General features: G+C 46.3%; 1 protein-coding gene across 1 annotated transcript; it reads right to left on the bottom strand.

Moving 5' to 3' along the window:
- Positions 1-523: 523 nt before the first annotated feature.
- Positions 524-23813, bottom strand: pipox (pipecolic acid oxidase). The gene is made up of 8 exons (XM_070829235.1): positions 23677-23813; positions 22906-23054; positions 17851-18064; positions 14186-14368; positions 12151-12303; positions 9461-9610; positions 7911-7986; positions 524-1694 (listed from the first exon to the last, which is right to left on the bottom strand). Exons 1-8 carry the CDS (start codon positions 23785-23787, stop codon positions 1564-1566), a joined length of 1167 nt encoding a protein of 388 aa, XP_070685336.1. The 5' UTR covers positions 23788-23813; the 3' UTR covers positions 524-1563.
- Positions 23814-24556: the final 743 nt, after the last annotated feature.

Below are 24556 nucleotides of genomic sequence, written 5' to 3'. Positions count from 1 at the left end.
AATGCTCTCCATGTGCAGCATAAAAAGGGATTTTGAGAGCTAGACACTGTTCCAGAGAGGTGTTTCAGTTGGCCCTGCCTGATGATTATTGGTGGCTGAATATTTGCATTTGCATGTTTAATGTACTTCTAATTCTTACAATTAGCATAATGGCCCTTTGCTATCCATCTGAAGTCACTTAGAGGCAAGGGAGCAAATGGCTCGCTGATCTCTGCCGTTTCGCTGCATAATTTTCCCATTCCCGCTGATGACCTCGGTTGGCATCCATTGTAATAGGCCGTCTGATTAGTGATTAAAATGTTTACTGGTACATGGGGAAATAGATCCAGGCAACAGGCCACCTCTGAAGCTGAAGCACCCAGCTGGCTTCACGTAGACGAATGGCTCGACGGCTGATGTCTTTTTAACCACGTACTTAGTTGGCAAATGGTGAATGCTGGGAAGGCAGTGACAGGGCGGTTACTGATGCATGAAATCATACAAGCCAATAAGATTATAACTTTTTTTATTATCATTTGTCACAGATGGGTGAATCTACAATTGTACGACAATATTAGAGTGTAGTTGTGGATGTTGGTGCTCTGGTTAGAGTCACAGCAGTGTTAGTCCATCCCTGGTTCATCACAGCAAGCAGACTTCGTCTTCTACGCGTCGTTCCCGCTTTCATTCATTCAAATGCAAATGTGTGTAATGGCCGCTGGATGTGAGGCAGCGCTGAGGACGGAGCACAGCGTGGTCAGTATTAAAACAATAGCGATGAGGACAAGTAGCACTTGATATGCGAGCTCGGCCTCAGTAATTCAGTGTGTGCACATGAACACAAGACAGCAGGCTGCTCTGAGGACACGCAGGATATTAGACCAAGAGAGGGAGGACTGTCTCATCCAATGTGTGAAGCTCACTTTTCATCTTCTAGGAGCTGCTAACTATCACTTTAAGTTTCGGTCCAGATGTTCAGTGTGATCATTTTGTAGAGAAGTTTGAAAAGAACGCGTCATCCTGCTGCCCTGCTGTCATGGTGCTAATTAATTAGTCTGCTGTCTTTGTCTTGGACATGGAGACACACATGGTAAAAGGGGATTACATCAGAGGTTTATGAAAATCAGCTCTCTCTGGAGAAATCTAGCTGCTTTCACAGGCGATGTTTCGATGAATAGTTTGATATGTTATGTTAGTAAATCTGTGCGCTGAACGTGAAGACGTAGCGTCAGCTCCATCTAAAACCACCACTTTTTACCTTTCTGTTTGTGTATGAAGTTACAATGAGATGTGCTGATCAGCAAAAATTTAAATTGCTGGTTGGCAGATTTGTTTTAAACTTTGGACACAACCACAGTAGTTGCTTCCTGCTTTGTGCTAAGCTAAGCTAAGATAATCTCCCCCAGGCGGTAGCTTCATATTTATCAGCACATCAGCCTGTGTCTATTCCTCTGAGGAATCAGATTACTGCAGGCTGTAACTGAATGTTCACACTGAACGTGACACACAACTACAGACTCAAATCATGATACACTTTCTGCTGATTAAGACTCCTTGATGGTCTGCTGATGCTGAGTATCAGCTCTATAAAGCTGACTTGGTCTTGGCCTGGAAGCGCTGGATCCGGAAAGGTGACAGGTCGTAGGAGGGCACGTCTCCCAGGCTCAGCTCACACAGAAGCTTGCCGATGATTGGTCCAAACTTGAAGCCGTGACCTGGGGGGGAGAAGTCGTTATGGTGAGTGAAGGATGTATATAGGTCATCAAATCACGTCGGATGAGTCGAGGTACTAATGTGAGTCTGCCCGTGGCCTGCACCTCGTCGCTGACCTATAAATAGTCAGGATCTGTGGGCCTGTGTCTGAGTCAGGCGATGGGTTCGAGCCCCACGCGGCTGAATACATGAAAAGAGCAAAGCTGCTGCGATGCCTGTCACCGAGCATCTCTTCACGTCAGTGCACCGGGACCAAATGCTAAATTAATTGAGATTTGTCCTTTCTCTGCGTAATGGCTTCATGTGCTCAAGCCCAGGAGTGAGATGAGAGAGCGTCTATTCTCCCAATGCAGCGGTCTGATTGTCCTTGTTGCTAAGGTCTGAGAGGCAAATTGTGAATGTCAACAGGGCTTGAGGAATGCAGCATGCTGCCATTTGACAAAGGTCTCAGAGCACCCGTGGATTCTGCCCGGCTTTGAAGTCATAAAAGCTCAGCTCTGACAGTTTGGCCACGTGAATTTTCATCTCGCTAGAGGAGGAGAATGGAAAACCTCAATAGATGGCCAAGCCCACAGGATGACTTTGTAGCCATGGCAACCTCCCAGTACTCGATTTAAAGCACTTGTGTTGGGCTTTGATGACAAATGCACGTAGTGAGGGAGGGGGAGGAAGGCAGCACATGTTTTTTTTCCTGTAGTAGGGAGAAGCCGTGTGAACTTCTCCAGTATGGCTCTGAGCTTCGTCAGTGCTGCCGCAGAGGAGCAGGAGAATGAACAAAATGACCAGAGAGAAGGATGAACTGGGACTAAACAGAGCCCACAGCTGCTCCCTGCACACATTATGATCACAGCACAACGCCACAGCCAAGGCCTGTTGTGCTCAGCTTAATAATGTGGACGTGGCTTTAAAAAGCTAACATGGATAATCATGGAAGACTAACCCTGACCCCAGATCAGCTTAAGCCTGTCGTCTCTGGTCAGTAAACACTAGAACAGATACAGGGCTGTATTTACCATTGGGGGGGTCTGTGTGACGGCCGGTGTGCTTCTGACATCTGTCGTTTTTACCTCACAAATCTCTCGTGTGTCTGTGTTTACAACCTGTTCAGCGGGTCTCCATTGATCGATGGAGGCTCCCAGTCTGTCTGCGAGCTCTGTGTCTCACTAACTTTACCGGCAGATTCCTCGCACTCGCTGGCAGGACAGGAAATAAAATGAGTGAACCGACAGGCTGCATACAAACACTTCCCACGGAGCTGACATGAAAGCCTGGAGAAGGTCAGCCGCCACTGTCCAATCAGCTCCCAGGAGATGGACAGACAGACAGACACAGGACGCTGTCAGTGTGGAGTGGATGATACAACACTCATGTTGTCTCACTTCCTCTGTGGACTCCCCGTCAGTCAGCGATGGTACCAACAGAAGTCGCCCACCGGTTTGGTCCAGACCCAAATATTTCAACTTTTGGATGGATCCCCATTAAATTTGGCACCGACATTCATAGTCTCCATGTTGTGGCAAATTAAGTGACAGCAGAAGACGTAGAATGACAATAATAAACTGGCACAAAGTCAACAGGGAACCCTAATTAGGTCCAGATGTTTCTATTCCAGTCAGTTTAGCTGTGATGACTTCGGTAAGGTCGTGACCTTTCATCATCAGGTTCTCGGTTCAGTTTGTCCAGGACTTTGCTTTATGGCCGAATCTGTGCTAAACAGACGACATTCCCTCTACCCATTTGTACTCAGCGAGCCCTGAGAGCATGTTAGCATGCTGATATTAGCATTTAGCTCAAAGTACTGTGCTAGCTGCTAGCATGGCTGAAGACTAGCCTCGTTTACGCCATCGTACATCTGAATTCTCACAGGTCAGATTTCCTTGAAATTCACAGAGGTTCATCTCTGAAGATACTGGAGAACCTCCGGTCTGTCCTCTAGTCACAAGACGGCCAGAACTATCATGTTCTCCAGGAGATGAGCCCTTTCCTCTTTGGATTCATCCCCTCATGCCTCCATCACCTCATGCACAACCAAGACAAAGTGAAGCCCAGCAGCAAAACATCACCGAAGATCAGTCGGTCCGCATCAGTATCACACTGTTCATCTGCATCTGGTATGAAAGCAGCGGCGCACAAACACTTTTGGCTTCATCACTCTGAGAGAAAAGCCAAAATCCTCACTTTCATTTGTCCAACATTTCTGAGTTGAGGGTCTTTCTATTCTCTTCATCCCAGCAGCTCTGAAGGCAGAGAGCTGTGAGCAGGATATTAATTACTGATGTAATTAGGTAGAGGACATGGCTGCATGAAGAGATGGAAAAGTGCCAGGAGACACTGCCGGTAACTGTAGGGGAGGAGAGGTGGAGCCTCCGCCATGTTAATTAGAGAAGAGCATGAGTGTGGACCTGAAGCATGGCGCTTCCACCTTTCACAATGGACACCCACGTCTCATTAAAAGTTAAGGATCTATGTCCATAGAATACGTGGAAGGTCCAGTTCGATATTCTGCTGCTCTGAACGCCGTCTGGCCGAACAAAGGAAGCCTCTTATAACTAACATTATAAAATGAAAGCAGCTCCTGGATTCAGTCAGCTAAATGATTTGTATTGACTTGATGACTTCCATGAAAAATGTCTTTTTTCTTGTTTTTCAAATATCCTCCACCATCAACAAGCACAGAATATTAAAACTATGACGGATTAGCCCTCAAAACAGTAGACGGCACAGTTAATTGTGACCTTGTGATCGGCTGAAAGTCGGCTGGTAGCCCCTCATTAGTCTCTGTGATCCAGAGGAGGCTGCTGAGGGCCTCCACAACAAGCACATGACCAATGTGAAATCCTTATATGTTCCATAAGTAGCTCACTGTACTGAAATCAAAGGCTGTCTCAGGAAGAGTCTGACTGTCACCTGAAGGTAACATCGGTGCAGTGTGTGCTCCTCCAGGACGGAGGTCAGGGTCTTACATGCTTCGACCCTGTTGGCCGGTTACAGGTCAGTTTGAGTCAACGAGCTTCAGATGGAGGTCAGAGTTCAAACCCAACGACCCTGAGAGTTTTGAGATGGTGCATTCAGGGACTGCATTCAGCCGCCGGCGGCCAGCAGACACCTCTGATACCTCCAAGACTACAATTCTGTTTCTGCTGGCACTCTGCCATGTTTATCCATCATGTATGAAAAGTGTCTGGCCTCTTGTCTTTGAGCCAAGTAGAGCCGCTGCTGTCCTGGAAATAGCTCTGATGTCTGACGAGAAGTCAGACAGAAAAACAACTGGCTCACTTTCATTTAGTTTATTAGTAGCTAAAAAACAACTAGTTGTTTGCTTTGGGGGGAAACAGAGCTGGTTACCTGAATACTGTTCGCCAGTCATTGCAGACAGCTATAAAAGAATTTCATTGTACGTGGAAACATGTTTCCCTAATGTTTCCTGAAGAAACGTATTTTTACACGTGATGGCTCCTTTTATCTTCTGCCTGTGTGGTTGACTACAGGCACAGGCACACAGAAGTACAGACACTGGTTAACTTATCATAAAATAAATGAGGATTCCAAACTGGTCATTGTCCTTCCCCAGATAAGTCTTATTTCTGTGAAGTCCACAAGCATGTTGGTTAAAATCAGTAGCTTTTATAGGTTTTGAGCGACCTGTCTTCACATCTCTTCCTTTATCTGCTCATATGTCATAACCATTTAGTTTGCTGCATGTTTGATGAATGCAGCTGTGCCGTCTAATGGGGAAGCTTTGTTTGAAATGGAAAATGCCCCCCCGAGGAAGAAATCTATTTTCTAATACCCGTCAGATTTCCAAGGACGTGATAAATTCCTTTACAACCCACTTAGGAGCGTGAAATATCATAAACACCATCCACATACTGTCACAGCTGTGTGACACACTGGGAAAATAGATGCTCTCAACACTGCAGGAAGTCATTAAGAAGAAAGCAACGCTTCGTTATTTAAATTAGGATTTGTGTCTTAAGGAGGAAGTGAGGAGAGAGATGAAGGGGAGATCTTGATCTCTTCTTCCCTCTGCTGCTGTTGTCCTTTCTTTTAGACAGTAGTCAGCCTGAGCCTCTGTGATGGATACAAACGGTCACACTCTCCACACTGCTGCTCTGACTCCCCCTTTCTTAACACAGAGATTGATTTCATTCACAAACGACTTCCAGTCGTGTCGACTCTCGTGCTGATCTTCTCCTCTGAGTTAAACTAACACAGAAAACAAAGTAAGAATCAATTAGCGAGTATTTGTACTAAAAAGAGCCGGTGAACATTCAGCAGACTGAAACAGGAGCAGCTCCAGAGGCAGATTAGTAATACTCAGACCCACAGTGATCACTAACACCTCCAGAGCTTTTTATGTCTCACACACACACACACACACACACACACACACTTGTCTTTGTACAGTGTGAGGACACTGGTAATACATTCACACGTGCACACATAAGTCTTCGCCCCAAACGGCCCTCTGACATTGTAGGAAAAACCGTCCTCACAATGCAGGTGTGAAACCAAACTTTGTTTGCATAAGACACACACACACACACACACACACACACACACACACACACACTACACACTACATACTACACACCACACACACACACTACACACTACACACTACACACACACACTACACTACACACACACCACACACACACACACACTACACACACACACTACACTACACACACACCACACACACACACACACTACACTACACACACACACACACACACACACACACACACCACACACACACACACACTACACACACACACTACACTACACACACACCACACACGCTCCTCACAGAGCACTGGGCCGGTTGGCTCCGTCCTCTCTTCCTGAGCGAGGGGGGGGGACAAGTGCTGCTGATTCATTTGGCTGCTGCTGCTGTTTCTCATCACTCATCAGCACACATGTGGTGCACGAGGTGCCAGATCCTCTACTTTCTGCTCTTTGTCTCATCGAGCTGTTGACATTTTCATTTTGACACCAACATTTTCTACTTGACTCTGTCGGCTTCAAAGCACAGGCCCCGTTTGTGATGTTGTTTTCCTTTAATAAGAAGACAAGCGCCATAAACATTACATGTGCCGTTAATCCTCGAGTGGATCCGAACACAGAGATTCTCGCGTTTCTCTCATTTCTATGATTTTTACCACTTTGGTCCCGACTGAAATAACCCTAACAGCAGTTGGACGGGTGGTCGTGGAGTTGTGTTAATGGTGTCCAGAGGAGGAACAGCAGCGACTGAGACTAATCCTAATGATCAAAGCTCTGTTTTCACTGCCTCTCATTCAACAGAATTTAAACTTAGACTTAGACTTCTTTATTTTAAACACATCCTGCATCGCACCACAGCTGCTGTGTTTAGTTTGTTCCTCCCTCTTCTGTGCGCTCTTACAGCCACTGTAACGTATTCAAACTGATGGTGAAAGCAGCATCCAAGGAAGTCGTGTTTACCACCTCAGATGTGCTGACATTTTAAAAAAGAACCGTCGTTCGACTAAATATTTTCACATAATGTGAACATTTTGAAATAACATAAAAAACGAGACCCATTCTGTGATTATCATCAGCTCTGTGTACACAGTCAGACATCCTGGCTTTGGAGGGGTGTATTCGTGAGAAGTAATCATGTAAACGTCACAGGTGACCTCAGGTGATACAAACGACCTCGTCAGCCAATCAGAAGTCCACCTTTAACCTTGTGTCCGACAGGCTGTGCAGGAACGCCGAGTGACCTCAGCTCAGAGGGGGAAATATTCCCGGTTGGTGTTTTTAACCTGCCGGCAGCGCGGCTCTGAGCCGCTGGTCAAATATCTCAACCACTGTTGGATGAGTTGAGCGGTTCAGACATTCATGTTCCCCTCCACATGAACTGTAATAATTGATAATTGATAATTGATAATCCTGTGAGCTCGTCATCATGAATTAAACTAGAATAGTGAACGTGGAAACAGCACCTGCTCTACGTCAGGATGATAACATTGTGAGCCTGTCAGCATGAGGACGAGGTGCTGCTGGGTCTCCGCAGGGCTGCAGTCAGAGAGGGGAAGGAACTTTAACTTCAGCATGCCTGCTTCCCCAGTATAAAGACTAGTGAGCTTATGTTAGCTGGCAGGCGGCTAAAAGTGGGAAGATCCTTCCTGAAAGTCACATGGCTCGTCACAGGCCGTCTTTGAGGTGTTATGTGCTGCGTCGTGTCGTACCTGAGAATCCTGCTCCGATCACGATGTTGCGGTGGACGGGGTGGCAGTCCAGCACGAAGTGGCGGTCAGGCGTGAGCTGCACAAACAGCAACACATGTCCAGAGTTAAAATGAGAGCGTCCACACTCTGATCCAACATGAGGCTCTCACAGATTGTGACTCTTTGGACCATAAAAGTGATATTTAGTGGAGGAAGAAGTGTGAACTGAGCTGACTGTCCTGGTGGCCACGTGACACAGATGCTCCTGTTTTTGTGGAAAATGGGTTTAAAATGGGTTTAAAATGTGTCGAGTTATAGGATCTGTGATGACCTCTGAAAAAAGACACCACAACCGTAGAGACACGTGTGATGTAACGGTCCCGCTCACTGTATCACTGCTAATGGAACAAAACACTTGCTGTGGAGAGAGAAAAGAGCAGATTTTCAGGGGCATTGGACAAGGTCACAGAAATTATGTTTTCCTAGAGCTTCACTATGTGATCACGGTAAAAGCAGCTTGCTGTGTTGCTTGAGGGCAGAGCAGCTACACAACCCCATCCCTGCAACACACACACACACACACACACACACACACACACACACACACACACACACACACACACAATCTAACACCTGAGAATGGCTTCGGAGAGAAACTGTAGCAGTAGATTAAATGCAGACAGCCAGAGACACACAGGCTGCCTTCATATCAACACTGTAAGCATCTGATAATATATTTAAAACACAGGACTGATGATGATGATGATGATGATGATGATACACCCAGTGTAGTACTGAGCAGTACAGGGACTAGAGTTGGGGCCCTGCGGTCCGGCTGGATGTGAATATTCCACGTGTGTTTGCTGGGCCTACTTGGTTTTTAATTTTGGGATTCAAATCTTCTTGGTTGTGTTTTTTACATTTTGTCTGCACATTCTCGTACTATTTTTCTTCATCGCTCTCACTCCCAGCAGTGAGCATTAGCTTAGCATTAGCTTAGTTTGCCAACACTAACGTATTTACTGTGTACTCCATCACTTCTATCTCCTGCTGCTGTACTGTGTCAAACTGGCAAAAAAAAGATTTGTGAATTGGCTCCTGCAAGAGAAAAAGAGAAATGCTTGTGGAGCGTTTGATAGCTGGTGCTGTCACAACACTGGAGAGTAACAGGGTCCTGAGAAATGAATGCCTTTAGTTGAATTAGTGAGAGACACGTGTTGCAGCGCTGCGGCGTCTGTCTCCTGAGATCAGTGACTCAGCGTCAGACCTCATGTGAAATATGGTCACAGGCCCCCCCCTCTTTTTTATTCATTATGATGAAGTCGACCTTTGAACCTATCAATAGAAGATGTTCTCTGCTCATTATTTGATGACACCTGTGTGAAATCATAATTAGCACATGAATTCTTCAGTTGCAGTTTGTGAGCTCACAGTGACCTTTGACCTTTGACCGCCAAAATCTACTCAGTTCAGTGTGAGCAGATTTCCTGAAGGCGTTCCTGAGAACAGTCCGGACAGACCACATGACAACAGGTAATGCTAGCATGCTAGGTAGGCGTGCTGACACTGACCGTGTACATGCAGCTCTCCACCACGGCCGGCTCAGGGTCCAGGCCCGGTAGGCAGCGGGCCACGTAGCGCTGCAGGATGTCGATGTCAGACCGGTCCGTCTGCTTGTCTCTCTGGTCGGGGTCTGTCTCGCTGCCCATGTGGTAGCATATCTGCAAACAGAGCGACACCAGCAGGATCATCACACGCTCAGAGCTGCAGGAGGCCCCGTTTGTCCAGAACACCGTCCTGCTCCTGCTGGACCGCCTGCGCTGTCAGTAGAGCTCACATTTATCTATCGCTAGTGTGTTTACGCTCTGGGTTTGGTGGAATCTGATGAACTGTACAGCTTTATGTTGTTGCCTGCTTATATTCTGCACCGATGGTGTTTGCATTCAGTCGTCCAGGGTCTTTGTGTCATGTCTGCCCTGATGTCTGCTGCCATCGTTTGAAGGACGCGTCCAAACAGACGCAGCCTGGACGTCCACGGAGAGCCTTTGGTGTGTTCACCAGTCAGCCGCCGTCTGATCGTCACATCACGAGGCAGCCAAGCAGAGCAGCTCAGGCTTTACACACTGTAGCAGCACAAATCCAGAGGCTTCATCCTGCCGACAGCTTTTCAGCTGATCTGCAGTGAGTAGCCGTTCTAAATAAGGACACCACTGACTCCTGAATGTCTGCATCATGACAGAGAGAAGAGAAGACCATCACCTCTTCTTCTGACGGCGTGAAGCAGAACTCCTCCCAGTATCTGTGTCTTTAGAAACAGGAAGTGGCTGTAGAATAGTTTGAGCTTCGCTAGTCATCCACTAAAAACTCAAAGGTGTTTCTTACTGTGTGATTAACCACAAATAAGCCATTTGGGCTGTAAACAAGTGAACTTTACAAATAACTGACTCACAAAGTGATCAGTGCTTCTCATGCTGCTGAAGTCTGTTTGTGTCATCCTCTGATTCACACAAACGTCAGTAAGAATATTCTTTGTATTTGTATTCTATTAGATATAATATGAATTTAAAGCTGCTGTATGCCTGAAATCAGACCTGCTGCCTGAGAGCTGCAGTCCTGTGACTGTGTGTGTGTGTGTGTGTGTGTACACATGTTTACAATATGGACAAACGGACGTGTGTCCCTCCAGACGTTCCTGAGACGGCGTTGATGAGGACGGGACCTGAGACAGAAATCCAAAGGGAAGCGGTTACTAAAGGAGACACGTAGCTGCAGCTGCTGCGTGGAATCGGTTTCCAAACAGAAAGCGGCTCGACGAGGTCATTCAGAAATGGAACAGGTGAGGCTTCAGGTGTGTTCAGTGATGACGCAGAAAATGATGATGTTTGCCTCACTTCTTTAGGCTGTCAGCGTCAAGGGGAGATGACAAAAGCGGAGTGACTGTCACACACACACACACACACACACACACACTCTCTCTCACCCTGAGGAGAGAGGCGTAGCGAGGAGGCTGAGAAGCTGCTGTTTCAGGTTCATGCTGTAAAACACCAGAAGACTGAACTGAACAGAGAACAGCAGAGTAGTTCCACCGTTCCTCTCTGCTTGTTTCTTCGGGTGTTAATTGGTCTAAACATCCAGTTGCTCTGGTGACGGCGTGTTGAGTGAGTGCATTGTGGCGTCACCATCTGCCCCCCCCTCCGTGCATGTGGTCTGGCATTAGGCTGGAGCTCCTGCTGGCCCGCCACGAAGCCCAGAATAGAGACGTGCCTTCAGATGGCTCCACACCCCCCATCTAATCCCACAAATCACATTTTACACTTGTCTCTGCAGCAGCGTTGCTGTTTCCTAGTGGACGGCAGCCGTACCAGCGTGGAAATGTGGTTCTCAGCAGCAACATCTCAGCCAGTTTTACACAAATCCTTCTGTTTTTGTACTGAGCAGCTGAGAATCAGTGTGTTTCAGCCCCCCCCCCCTCCAGGTGTGAGGGTTACCTGGTTAAGGAACACATCTCTGACAGTACATGTGTATACATCAGTTCTCTAATGGATAAAGGCACTCAGGATGTATAATGTAAAGTACCCCCTACCTTTTGAAGTGAATATAAAATCCAAATCAAAGGATTTGATGTTCTACAGGTGCTGCTGCTGTTAACGTGGCACATGACCCCAAATCCCTGTTAGCCAACAATTAGTCACCTCCAGACACACGACGTACAGCCGACACTAGAAACTGTTTCCGTGAGAAGGAAGTGTCGGGATATTTCTTTCATTCCAGAGGATGAGTTGGTAGAAAATAGAACATAAGAAGTGAATTTAGTGAGTGAAAATGTTCGGTAGGACGAACCAACAGGTCTCATCATCACTGATCCCTCTCTACTAATTACATGAAAACATACATATCATAGTTACCAAGGTATTGATCTGATAATTGGTAGGTACTTTTCTGATAATCATGAGATTGTAGGTCCTACTTACAATCAGATTTGTTTTTAATGGTTCCAGTACGATGACTGAGTTAAAACTGCTTCATCTTTGTTTGTATCGTACAGTAACAGGAAGACGTCGACATTTACAGCTCTTAAGGTTTGATTCCTTCACACTGTGCTCTGCTCTGCTTTGGTAACTGATGAGCGGTGTGTCCTGGTGCACACTCAGCACTCGCTCTGGTTTACAGACTACCGTTGAGTCATGAAGCTGAATGAATCAAATGATCGTGTGGGGGCTCAGGGCAGAATCTAGTCCCTCACAGCGGAGGGGGGGCATACCTTCACCAGGCCTGGGTACTCGTTGGATGGAAGTCCGTAGATGTGCTCTTTGGACTCCTCGCCCTCCGTCAGCAGGAAGCAGGGAAAGCGCCGCTTCACGTCGTATGAGCCGGCAACTTTCTCCTTCCAGTAGCACACGTTGATCTTCACCACCTGCAGCAGAGCAACCAGGACACGGTCAGTCTCACTGTGGAAACATGGCCTCCAACACACCAAACACTACCTGAGCCTTATGGGTGCACCACAACTGTTACCATACGGCCCTTACCATACGGCCGTAAGAGAAAAGGCCCAATAACATCAACAGTTCCATTTGTTCCAGTTTGGCCGGTCCTGTTTGAGGTACCGCAGACACCAGAGGCCATTCAGGCCAGACCATGTGATCACACGCTGGTCAGTGTGGTGTTCAGGTGGCGCTGGAGCACAGAGCGGCGGTCATCGGATCCAGGGCTGCCTCACGTACGATTAGAGATGCGTTTATGGTACAGCTGATCATTGCTCCACTTATTCTGAAGCTGTCCTGGTCGCACCTTCAAATCCAAACACCCCCCCGCCCCCTCATCAGTGTGTCCAATAGAAGTGCGATTACAGGAGCAGCTCTGTGGTGCTGAAGTGCGAATTAGGACTTAATGAAATGTACACATGGTTGTACAAATGGCGTCGGAGTGAGGGAGGCGGTAATAAGGACACATTGTTCAGGAGCTTTGAGTGGAATGAACTAACGGACCGTGCACTCATTCCCAGGGACCAGAGCGTTTCCGAGCTCAGAGCCTGTGCTTTTCTACACACTCGCTCAGGCATGGCGTTCCCCAGGCCCCCCCAGCCTGCTGCTGCTAGCCTGAATAATGCAATTCCAATATCAACTCCAATTCTCCACTCCAACAGCTGTCTGCTCGTTTCCCATCGCCCTCTCTTTCCAGCCGCTGTGGCATATTGTGGGATGGAAAAGACTGCCTGCTGACTCAGGCCTCTGAGCTCCTTAAACATGGAGGAGGGATGCTATTGTTTCTGTGGCGAGTTCAGGTGGGCATTTAAAGGGAAGCAGGGCTAAATCCCACCGGCGGTGGGAGGGGAAGTGGATTAGAGATGGACCAGGTGAAGTTCCAGTGTCTGATAACATCCAGCACACGGCCCCACGTCACATGTGTGGCTCATTCTGCTGTGTAGAAACACACAGAATACACACACACACACACACACACACACACACACACACTTCAGACCACGCATGGAGCACATCCAGAGCCAGCCGAATGTGATACAGACAGAGAGGGAAATAAAATGGATGTGAGAAGTGACAGAATCTAGTTATAAAGCAGGATTCATTTGTGAGTCACTTTCACTAATGATGCCTCAGTTATGTGAGGACCTATAATCTGATGAAGTGATGCCTCAGTGCTGGAGGACTCTTTGATTTCCCTGTGTTTCCTAACTGTGGAGCTTTGTTTTGTAGAGTGTGTTTCAGTGTGAGTGCCGTAAACTGAATGATAATTATGGTCACTGCCAGCGGAGGTTCAAAGGCGCACGTTATAAATCATGAAATGAGAGCTATAAATAGGTGTATTACAGCTATCAATAGCTTTATATACACTTTAGACAACAGGTTCTGTACCCACTGTTGTAAAAGGTTCTCATGGTGGGGGGGTACTTAACCTTTTGGTATCACTCACATCTACGTTAACCTCTTCAGTCCCACAGTTGCACCTAAAATTATTCAACCCTCATTGCAAATTTGGTGTTTTGCAGCAGGTCGTTACAGCAAAAGGTGCTAACTACTACTTCTACTAAGAACTAGAGATGCTTGTCAAGACGGGGTTGAATAATTCCTAATAATAATTCATTCATTGTGTTGAACTTGGAGGAACCACCTGTAATATTAGTTGTTGTCTGAGTTTGAACTCAGCTGAACGCCTCATCTGCGATGGGGAGCGAATCATTTTAGGTGCAACTGTGAATTCACCCCTGAGCACATGTAAAGTACGATACTGCAGACACACACGCGGCGCTATGAACATCAGAGTCTGAGTGTGAGCACCTTCAGTGGCAGCTGGAGGCCGGTGGGGGCCAGCAGGCTGTTCGCCCAGGCTCCGCAGGTGATCACCACACTTTTGGCTCGATAAACGCCAGCAGAGGTCGACACGGTCACAACGGGGCCGGGCTTGATGTCCGTCACCTTCTCTTTGTCTCTGATGACCCCCCCCATCCTCTGGAAGAGCCCCTGGGGGAGGACGAGGATAGGACATAATGAAAAACCATACAGTCTGAACCATGTTATCAAATGTCTCTGAACATGTGATATTGACTGCTAAAGTAATTTGCAGCCCTGTTTGTCTAAAGAATGAAGTTAGGAGAGAGACATCAGACTGTTGCTGCCATCAAAATGTTTTTCACATTATCAGTGGATCCTCTCACCAGAATAAGAAGGTAAGACCCAAACATAGAGGTGTCAGTACTGTAGATGAGACTTTCCGTAGCCAAACATTACAGAAATGAACACCCAGCCAGTATTTCAGAATTACAGATGCTTCTCCACCTTTTCTACAAGAAACAATAAAGTACAAAAAACAACATTTCCACAGAGCAGATTTTCTCCGTAACTTTATAACATAACAGAAGAACCACAGAACTAGGGTAAAGTGGTACATTTAAACATCAGCGGTAGAATTAACTAAAATGAAGTGCTCACGTTATCCTGCCTCGTTATATGAATGCAGTCAGAGAATAAAGCAGTCTGCTCCACACAGACAGCACAGTTTACACTGAGCGCTGCACTTTAGAGGCTGACAGCTACAAACAGCAACAAGAAGTTCAATATCCTGTCAGACAACACCAGTAAAACAGAGAAAACGTGCTCACACTGTTCATGTTGGGCTACAGTCAGTCAGCAGGAGGCCAAAGGATCCAACAGTCCAACAAAGTGCTCAGGTCAGCCGTGGTTACCTCATCTCTAAAACTCATACAGAAAAACAGCCCCGTCTTTAGAACTGAGACACCTGATGCTGGATCCTCCTGGATGGAGACAGTTTCTTGGCCACGTCCACGTATTCACACATCCAGGTCTCCAATCCCATTCATAAGTAAGCATGTGCCAAAGACGTCACACGGGTTAGAGCTGCTGCGACGACAAGACGTTGCCTCGTTGCCTGACTAAAAGCAGAGCTGACACCAAGTTGCCTCTGTAACTTCCACAGCTGCACGCCATGCCGCATCTAAACGTGTACCACCAGGTGTCATGTACGCACTGACTACCTGTAAAGCTGATTAACCTGGACCTCAGGTAACCTTTGAGTCACAGCTCCACGTACAGTTTAGCTAACCTACATCGCTGTTGATCATCAACCCCACATAGTCCTGAGCTGGACCTGCAGTTTGTTTTCAAAGAGGGCGAGAGAGGGAAAACATTAGGAAGCATGCCACTCCGAGATAATGTAACAAGACACATCAATTGGAATATATATTGAGACATAATTTAAAGGCAAGAGGCTGTTAAAGAGCCATGGCATGAAATTTAGCAACAATCTACTGATCTGCTGCACGTCTCTCAGTCCAAGCTTTAATTTCTAATTGACTGCTGCTCCACCAAAAGCTGCAACAATCTGTCCAGTCAATTGAAAACGGCACCTCAGTGAAATAACAAAGCAGTGTTTTGTGCTTGACCTGGCAGGCGTGGATGAGTCTGTTCTCCTCCACTGCTTTTTCTCAGAGTCCAGTAATGTGAATTTATTGCTCAAAGATATTCCTGGTGTGAGCTATTATTAGATTAAAACAATGGGCGTGAAATCTGTTTAATTATCCACATCTTTGTGTTTTTCTGCCCGATTCTCTATCCAGCGCTGGTACATGAGATCAGAAAACGTTTGGCTTCTTTAAGCTTTCACCATTTCCACATGTATTCAAAGGTTTTTGTAATGGGAACGTTGCCTACAGTTCAGCTCCCGTCTAAATGTTGCATGGTTCACTTTCTGAAATCAAAACACGGCTTTCTGCCACGAAACCTGGAACAGACACGAAGGCCAATTTATGTTTTACTGAAATCACTTATTAAACAGCCAGCTGGCTAATGTGCTATTGATGCATTAAATAATTCTGGTACATTCCTCCAAGTCTTTTAGTATCGGAGGGATGCATCTAATGTGAGCACTTTCATATTAACAGCAGACACAGACCTTGAAAATCTTAGATGTGACTCATTTGAGGTCAATGAACTTCGTGGAACTCCAGGAAAGGGTTAACTAGACTTCAGCCACAGTAGTGCATGAAGTCATACAGGTGACTAAACTACAGTGAATTACAACTTGAATGTTTGTAGCTCTGTAGCTCTCCATCAGTTCTGTCAGATGTCACATTATACTCAACAAACCAGTTGGCTTTCTGAACAAGTCAAGTCAAATTGTGTTTAGACAGCCCAAAATCCCAAATCACAATTTAACTCGAGGGCTTTACAATCTGTGGAGTGAACAATGCCCTCTGTCCTCAGACCCCCGATTCACATGAAGAAAGACTCCCCCCAAAACAATCCTTTAAACAGGACAACTATGGCATGACCGAAAAGGCTCTGAGGAGACCAGAAAGAGGAGCTGCCACACAGGGTGGAAACGAGCCACTTAGTCAGGAAGCTTTATTTGGAGGTAAAACTTCAGGCTGAAGTGTCGGTGATGCACAGATTCACTAAAGACAATAAGCTGAAGCAGGAGGAGGGTCTGGACAATACTTCATTTACTAATGTAGTTTGGCTAACCCAGGACACAGGAAAGATCTGGGGTTACTTTTGTTCAGTCTGTGTTTATTCACCCCAAAATGCACACTGAACACGTGTTCGCTGCAGCTGGACACATGAAAGCAAATATTTCTCTCAAGTTGACACCTTTAATACTCATGAGGACATGTCTTGAGTGGACCACATGCATACATACAGTTGCACCTAAAATCATTCAACCCCCACTGAACATTAGGTGTATTAGGTGTATGAAAAATGTACAAACTTTCAGCTGTGTTCAATGAACAACTCAGACAAGAACAACTGAAATAGCTCAACACAACTAATATTATCGATGGTTTCTCAAAATTCAACACAAAATGCCACTTTTAATGATCAACCAACCAACCAACCAATCCCCTAAATAGTATCCCTCATAAGAGCACTCATTTGCAAATCTGGTGTTGTCTCAAGCAAGAAACCTGCAGCGTTTGGAGGGCACGATGGATTCAATCCAGTATCAGGAAATCCAGGAGAAAACATCAGGCTGTCTGTGAGGAAGCTGAAGCTCAAGTGTCATTGGACCTTCCAAAAGGACAATGATCCCAAGCACACCTCAGAGTCCACCAAGGCTTCAGAAAAGGTCCTGGAAGATACCAGAGTGGCCGTCGCAGCAGGTGTGCTCGGAGGCTGCTGGCCATGAGGAATGGACTAAGATTCCTCAGGAGCGCTGTCAGAACCTGGTGTCTGGCTATGAATCACATTAGCTCTACTAAGAACAAAAGATGCTTGTCAACAAGGGTCATTAAAAGTGGCATATTGTGTTGAACTTGGAGAGACCGCCTGTTGTGTTGAGCTATTTAAATTGTTCTTGTTTGAGTTGTTCATTGAACACAGCTGAAAGCGTGTACATTTTACAAAAACACTTTGCAATTAGCACTGAGGGTTGAATAATTTTAGGAGCAACTGTACCTCCTGCTCTGTCAGCAGTGTCTGGTCTGTACCTGGACAGTCCTGAGTGCGCGGTCAGCATACAGAACTCCAGCACTGGTGTCCACCAGCGCTCCGTCTCCCTCAGCCAGGTGGACGTGGGGAATGTGCTGGCTGAAGTTGTCGGAGGTCAGGAGCACCATGGGGACCTTGTTCCTCTGCAGGGTGTCCTTAAACTGCTGGTAACTCTCACTGCTCTCCGGCCCCATCACCAGGAGTCCAGTCTGTCTGAGGGGGGCATCAGTGGAACACTTTAATCCAGGGGCACGCCAGCATCGCCCCAGCAGTCAAACAGGAGTACAAGAGGTCAATAGTTAAGCAAAATATTAGTAAAATTATTAACATAATAATAATAAGGTTAGTCTGGTAATAATTACTGAGTTCATTCTTGGCTATCATTTCAGCTCAAAGGCCGCTTATAAGCTTTTAAAAAGCTTTCAACTGCAGCATCTCCACTAGATCTGCATTATATGTTACTTGGATCACATGATGGGACTCCGATGTCGTCCTCATCATGTTGATTTTTGGCAGTCCATGCTTCTCCTTTCACATTGCCGTCATGCTTCTTTACCTTGATTGGACGTGTTTAGTCTTTCTATGATTTGCTTTATTTTGAAGAGCAGCAGCAGATTTTCCAATAAGATCTGACCTCATGGGTTTGCTGGTTATTTAATCAGGACAACTGTACTAATGTCTCAGTATTAATGCGGTAAAACATTTATTGATGGTAAAATTCTACAAGTGACTCTTTTAATTCTTTTCCTGTCCACAGCCTGAATGAAGCTGCTGAGAAAGGCTGAACAGAGCTGTTGGTTCATCTTTCCTTCATACCGCTGGGGGAGTCAGCTCAGGGTCATCTACACCAAAGATTTGCCTCACAGATTCCCCACCACCCCCACTTTCCCATGCATCCATGAGAAAACAATCAAAGTTGATGAAGGACAGCGAGGTGCTGGTGTCATGGAAGAAAAAACAGCGTTATTAAGGTCAGAGGTTGGATGACACTCAGCCCTTCACTGTCACTCAATCTGCTTCTCAGCTAATGTAGTTGTTCATTCACACACGGACCCTCACCTCCTTCTTGTTTTTGTCTGCGTTTGCATGTATTCTTTTCCTCACTTGGTCTTAATGGGGTCCACAGTATTAACACATGCATATGTTTGGAGAGGTTTAGGTAAGGCTGAGTGCAACAATAAAGTGTAACAGGTCGAATTCAATGTAGAGACTGTCCTAGTGCCACGAACAAAGTCAGGGAAGATGGTTGGTTTACATCCTGCCCAGCTTCTCTTAACATGACCAAAGTCTTCACCCAGTGTTATTCAAGTAGATTTATCAGCCTAACTGTGGCCTGGCCATCAGGTCTATGACTAATGATAACATTGTATTCACCTGATTCGTTGCTGAGAACATGATGAATGACATCCTTGGATTAACAAGCAATTTGCTTCATTCATTGTCTTTGTCCTGCCATCATCAGGTCAAACTGACTTTAGTCAAACTATGGGAGGACACCAGAAGAGAACTATGGACAGCAGGCGGTGAATGATGGCAACGACAAATGGACCTCCTCTGTTGTTCAGGTATGGGGAGTTGTTACAGATGCCAGCAGAACTGTCTCATGTTGCTGCTCCAGTACCAGTCAGATCAGTCCTTTACAGACTGCTATTAACAGACAAATATGAACCGCTGAACTAAGAATCTTGTAACCTGATGCCAGTAAACTGTCCTTATGTGTGTTGGTCTGAGCTGCTTCATATCAAAGGACCCTCAGAGGGTCTGAGTACATCTCTCTGACGCCAGAGCACCCACTCACTGCTGTTTAAGACACACTTGGATTTCACTCTGTAGTTCTCCTCTTTATTAGCTGCAAACTGACCAAGAACTTAAGAAATTCTTGTCTAACCTCTCGTCTAAAGTCAGTCAGCCATGTGCCCAATCCACAGCGACAGCAGGACCCTGAACAACCAGGCCAGGAGCTCACTGACGAAGGAGGTCAGAGCAGCAAAGAGTGGCTAGACTGAAAGCTAAAGACTGTTTTTAGACACTCTGGAGACACACACACACACAATAACCCCTGTCATCAGTGTGTTAATGTGAATTCAGTCCATTTACCAATTTTCATTGTAGCCTCTTGAATACATTTAAGAAGCTACAATACATATGTAAAATACACACACGACCAAACACATCATCTGTTACCTAAGAGCAGGGGAAGAGGATCTGAACTAAAGAAGGCATAAAAGATGAAAACTAAACCCTAATTCTCATATACAAACCAAAGAAACTATAAAATGAATTAATAATCTCTATTCATCAGAAGTCTGACTGTTAAATTCATTATCTGACACAAAGGTCCTTTGAAGTTAGTGTCAGCGGGTAGCTTGATGAAGACCGGCAGCAGGACGGCCACACGATGAAACAAAGAGCCCCGCTGTAATAAAGTGGGATTGAAAGAGAACGTAAAGTGAGACATTTGAGTGGACAGCAGTGGACACGGACACAGTCAGTGCTGGAGAGGCTGTGAAACACTCGGTAATCTTCCTGATAGATGGCTGACTCGCCCTCTGGCAGCGGTGTTTTCTAAGGCCGCTCCTACATCTGTCAGCAGCCATGAGGCACAGACAGCCCAGCTACAGGCTTCGGCCATTCATCACAGAACTTTATGACCACGTCTCCCTGTGTGCTTGTGTGTTTACGAGAGTGTGACGGAGGAAGGAAAAGCTACGCGGGGCCATAAATGTGATGCCTCACCCAGTGCGGCCTGTCACGCTGGCTGATTGGTGGCTGTCGATGTGCACACATGTTGTCATGTACAGTGGGGCAAAAAAGTATTTAGTCAGCCACCAATTGTGCAAGTTCTCCCACTTAAAAAGATGAGAGAGGCCTGTAATTTTCATCATAGGTACACTTCAACTATGAGAGACAGAATGGGGGGAAAGAATCCAGGAAATCACATTGTAGGATTTTTAATGAATTAATTGGTAAATTCCTCGGTAAAATAAGTATTTGGTCACCTACAAACAAGCAAGATTTCTGGCTCTCACAGACCTGTAACTTCTTCTTTAAGAGGCTCCTCTGTCCTCCACTCGTTACCTGTATTAATGGCACCTGTTTGAACTCGTTTTCAGTATAAAAGACACCTGTCCACAACCTCAAACAGTCACACTCCAAACTCCACTATGGCCAAGACCAAAGAGCTGTCAAAGGACACCAGAAACAAAATTGTAGACCTGCACCAGGCTGGGAAGACTGAATCTGCAATAGGTAAGCAGCTTGGTGTGAAGAAATCAACTGTGGGAGCAATTATTAGAAAATGGAAGACATACAAGACCACTGATAATCTCCCTCCATCTGGGGCTCCACGCAAGATCTCACCCCATAGGGTCAAAATGATCACAAGAACGGTGAGCAAAACTCCCAGAACCACACGGGGGGACCTAGTGAATGACCTGCAGAGAGCTGGGACCAAAGTAACAAAGGCTACCATCAGTAACACACTACGCCGCCAGGGACTCAAATCCTGCAGTGCCAGACGTGTCCCCCTGCTTAAGCCAGTACATGTCCAGGCCCGTCTGAAGTTTGCTAGAGAGCATTTGGATGATCCAGAAGAGGATTGGAAGAATGTCATATGGTCAGATGAAACCAAAATAGAACTTTTTGGTAAAAACTCAACTTGTTGTGTTTGGAGGAGAAAGAATGCTGAGTTGCATCCAAAGAACACCATACCTACTGTGAAGCATGGGGGTGGAAACATCATGCTTTGGGGCTGTTTTTCTGCAAAGGGACCAGGACGACTGATCCGTGTAAAGGAAAGAATGAATGGGGCCATGTATCGTGAGATTTTGAGTGAAAACCTCCTTCCATCAGCAAGGGCATTGAAGATGAAACGTGGCTGGGTCTTTCAGCATGACAATGATCCCAAACACACCGCCCGGGCAACGAAGGAGTGGCTTCGTAAGAAGCATTTCAAGGTCCTGGAGTGGCCTAGCCAGTCTCCAGATCTCAAACCCATAGAAAATCTTTGGAGGGAGTTGAAAGTCCGTGTTGCCCAGCGACAGCCCCAAAACATCACTGCTCTAGAGGAGATCTGCATGGAGGAATGGGCCAAAATACCAGCAACAGTGTGTGAAAACCTTGTGAAGACTTACAGAAAACGTTTGACCTCTGTCATTGCCAACAAAAGGTATATAACAAAGTATTGAGATGAACCTTTGTTATTGACCAAATACTTATTTTCCACCATAATTTGCAAATAAATTCTTTAAAAATCAGACAATGTGATTTTCTGGATTTTTTTTTTCCTCATTTTGTCTCTCATAGTTGAAGTGTATGATGAAAATTACAGGCCTCTCTCATCTTTTTAAGTGGGAGAACTTGCACAATTGGTGGCTGACTAAATACTTTTTTGCCCCACTGTATGTGGTGGAAATAAAAATGTCGCCGGGTGGATTCTAGTGCTGCTCTGGCCCTTTTTCGACGGCTCCATCTGTCCCAGAGGCGGGTGGCATTGCTCACACCAGCCTGGCCTCACATTTCTCACGGTGATGCAGACAGGTTTCGCCGGCCCAAGGGCACAGGTGGCCTTCAGACGTGGACCCATCAGTCATGAGCTGGGGGGACGGAGGGGGGGCACTCTGTGTTTCTAGGGAACATAACGTGGGTGTGGCTTGATATGGTGAGCTATTATCCTCGGACGTGAATAATAAGGCAGAGTGGTGCTCAGCTCAAACGGCAGGAAAGTGAAGGTGGTGCTGGAGGGCTGCTCACAGTCTGCTGCCACTATCTCATAAACAAACACACAAATCCCTCCTCGCTCCGCCAATGACAACCAGAGCTTTAGCAAAATGGAAAAAGCCCCCCTCCCACATTCAGAGGCATGGGACGTGTCGCTGAGTGATTCGGTGACGCTGGCGGTGATGAGAAAGTCACGCATTTCTGGCTCCCGTAGATTGAGTTGCTCTCGTGCGTACGCAGCACCTTGAATGTGACAAATCTGTGTGTTGTGGCAAAGCTTTTGTTATGTTCCGTTTAATAGGTTTTCTCTCTCTCACTTTGTGCTGACTGCTCACCTGTACAGCCTGACAGCAGCCTCCCTCTCCAGCTGGGCCCACAGCTCGTAGCACTCCTCCATCATGTGGGTGTAGAAGTCCTGCTCGTACGCCCTGCGGATGATGCGGGTCTGGCCGTGGGAGCTCCCTCGGGTGTGGGGCAGGACAAACTGGAAACAATGGACATCACATCACTGGGGTCAGTTTAATAACTGGGAAACAGCAAACAGCCAAAAGCACGTGGACACACTCAGGACTGGTTTCATTGGATCAAACATGACTCTGTTATTGTGACTGTGGCTGAGCTTGAATGAAGGACACATACACACTCTATTAGCTGAGCTAAGCTGAGCCACAGCAACTCATCACAGTCTGGGAAAAGGTGCTTCTACTGTGTGAAGACACAGTAAAGATTAGACAAGATTAATGTGGACACAAAAAACAAGCTGGACACCCCCACCCCCCCTGAGCTGAATGGAGGCAGAGCAGTGAGCACCTGTTGGTGTCACAGTATCATGTCTGGTGTGGAAACTGAGCAGGAGCACAGAGCTGCCAGCAGAAGTCTGAATGGGCCAAATCCTTCAGAGAGGAGCAGCAGCCCCATGAGACCCCCCCCTTCCCCAGTACAGTAAACTAAGACAGGTCCTACACCCTGACACAGAGGGGGGGTTTAATCCATGCAGCACACTAGCCATGTGAAATAAACTCTGGGCCTCACATGTGAATACTCCAGTCTGTTCTGCGCTCTTCAATAGCTAATCTGGGACAGAGTGGGGGGGGGGGGGGGCAAACCTGATCCAGCAGCAGAGTCTTCCTCTTCTTCTTCACCAGCTGGTAGGCCGTGAAGGAGCCCTGGACTCCGGCCCCGATCACGATGCAGTCATACTCCCCTCCAGCCGACATGTTGGGTGTATTCACTGTGACTCTCAGCAGGCTCTCTCACTCCTCCTCTCCTCAGTGTCCTCAGACTGAACCGCCCAGGAGCAGTGGAGGAGGAACGGACACATGGGGGGCTGAGCCCTGGGGGGTGCCTGCCAGGGGCAAAGACTTAAAGGTCAGTGACCCCGGTAGATTACACATGTCTCTGGTCAGTGCCGGGGCTCTGCTGGTCTACGAGTCCAGGCTCACATGACAGTGGCATTTATAAAAGGAATCTAAGTACACGAGTGCCTGACAGTCTAGTCACAGGGCAAACCCCCTCACAGAGTCCCTCCACCAGCCGACGTCATGGTGTCAAACACTGTGACTAAACTTCACGGTTTATCAGCCTGACAGCAGTGGTGTGAAACAGAAAAACTGTCCAACAAGAAAAACTCATTCTAATGTCCTGAAGTAAACAAGTAGCTCATTGGTGGCAAAAATGTCTTTATTTGATTTTACTCTGGCATAAAACATGCACATGAACTATTTATGAGATACAGAGTGTATAAATTCAGGGAAAAAACCAAACATACTCAGATTAATCTGATATGACACTTTAACCCTAGCAAACACTGTAATAATAATAATAATAATAATAATAATAATAATAATAATAATAATAATAATAATAATTAAGTAATACATAAGAATAAGAGTTAACTGTCTTTTTCTACACGCTGTGACAGCTGGGTTATATTAGTATAAACCTGGTTTCAGGGAAACAACTAATTCATCAGCAGTTCACTGCCAA

The sequence above is a fragment of the Pempheris klunzingeri genome, chromosome 4, assembly GCF_042242105.1.
Source record: "Pempheris klunzingeri isolate RE-2024b chromosome 4, fPemKlu1.hap1, whole genome shotgun sequence".
Classification (NCBI taxonomy): domain Eukaryota; kingdom Metazoa; phylum Chordata; class Actinopteri; order Acropomatiformes; family Pempheridae; genus Pempheris; species Pempheris klunzingeri.
The sequence above is the reverse complement of the archived record's forward strand: the minus strand, read 5'-3'. Positions and strand labels throughout refer to the sequence as shown.

Coding starts and splice junctions, on each gene's coding strand:
- pipox (XM_070829235.1), bottom strand. CDS start 23,787: ATGTCGGCTGGAGGGGAGTATGACTGCATCGTGATCGGGGCCGGAGTC. Junction 23,055..23,676: donor AGACTCTGCTGCTGGATCAG/GTTTGCCCCCCC, acceptor CATTGTTTCCAG/TTTGTCCTGCCCCACACCCG. Junction 12,304..14,185: donor GCCTCCAGCTGCCACTGAAG/GTGCTCACACTC, acceptor GCTCTGCTGCAG/GTGGTGAAGATCAACGTGTG.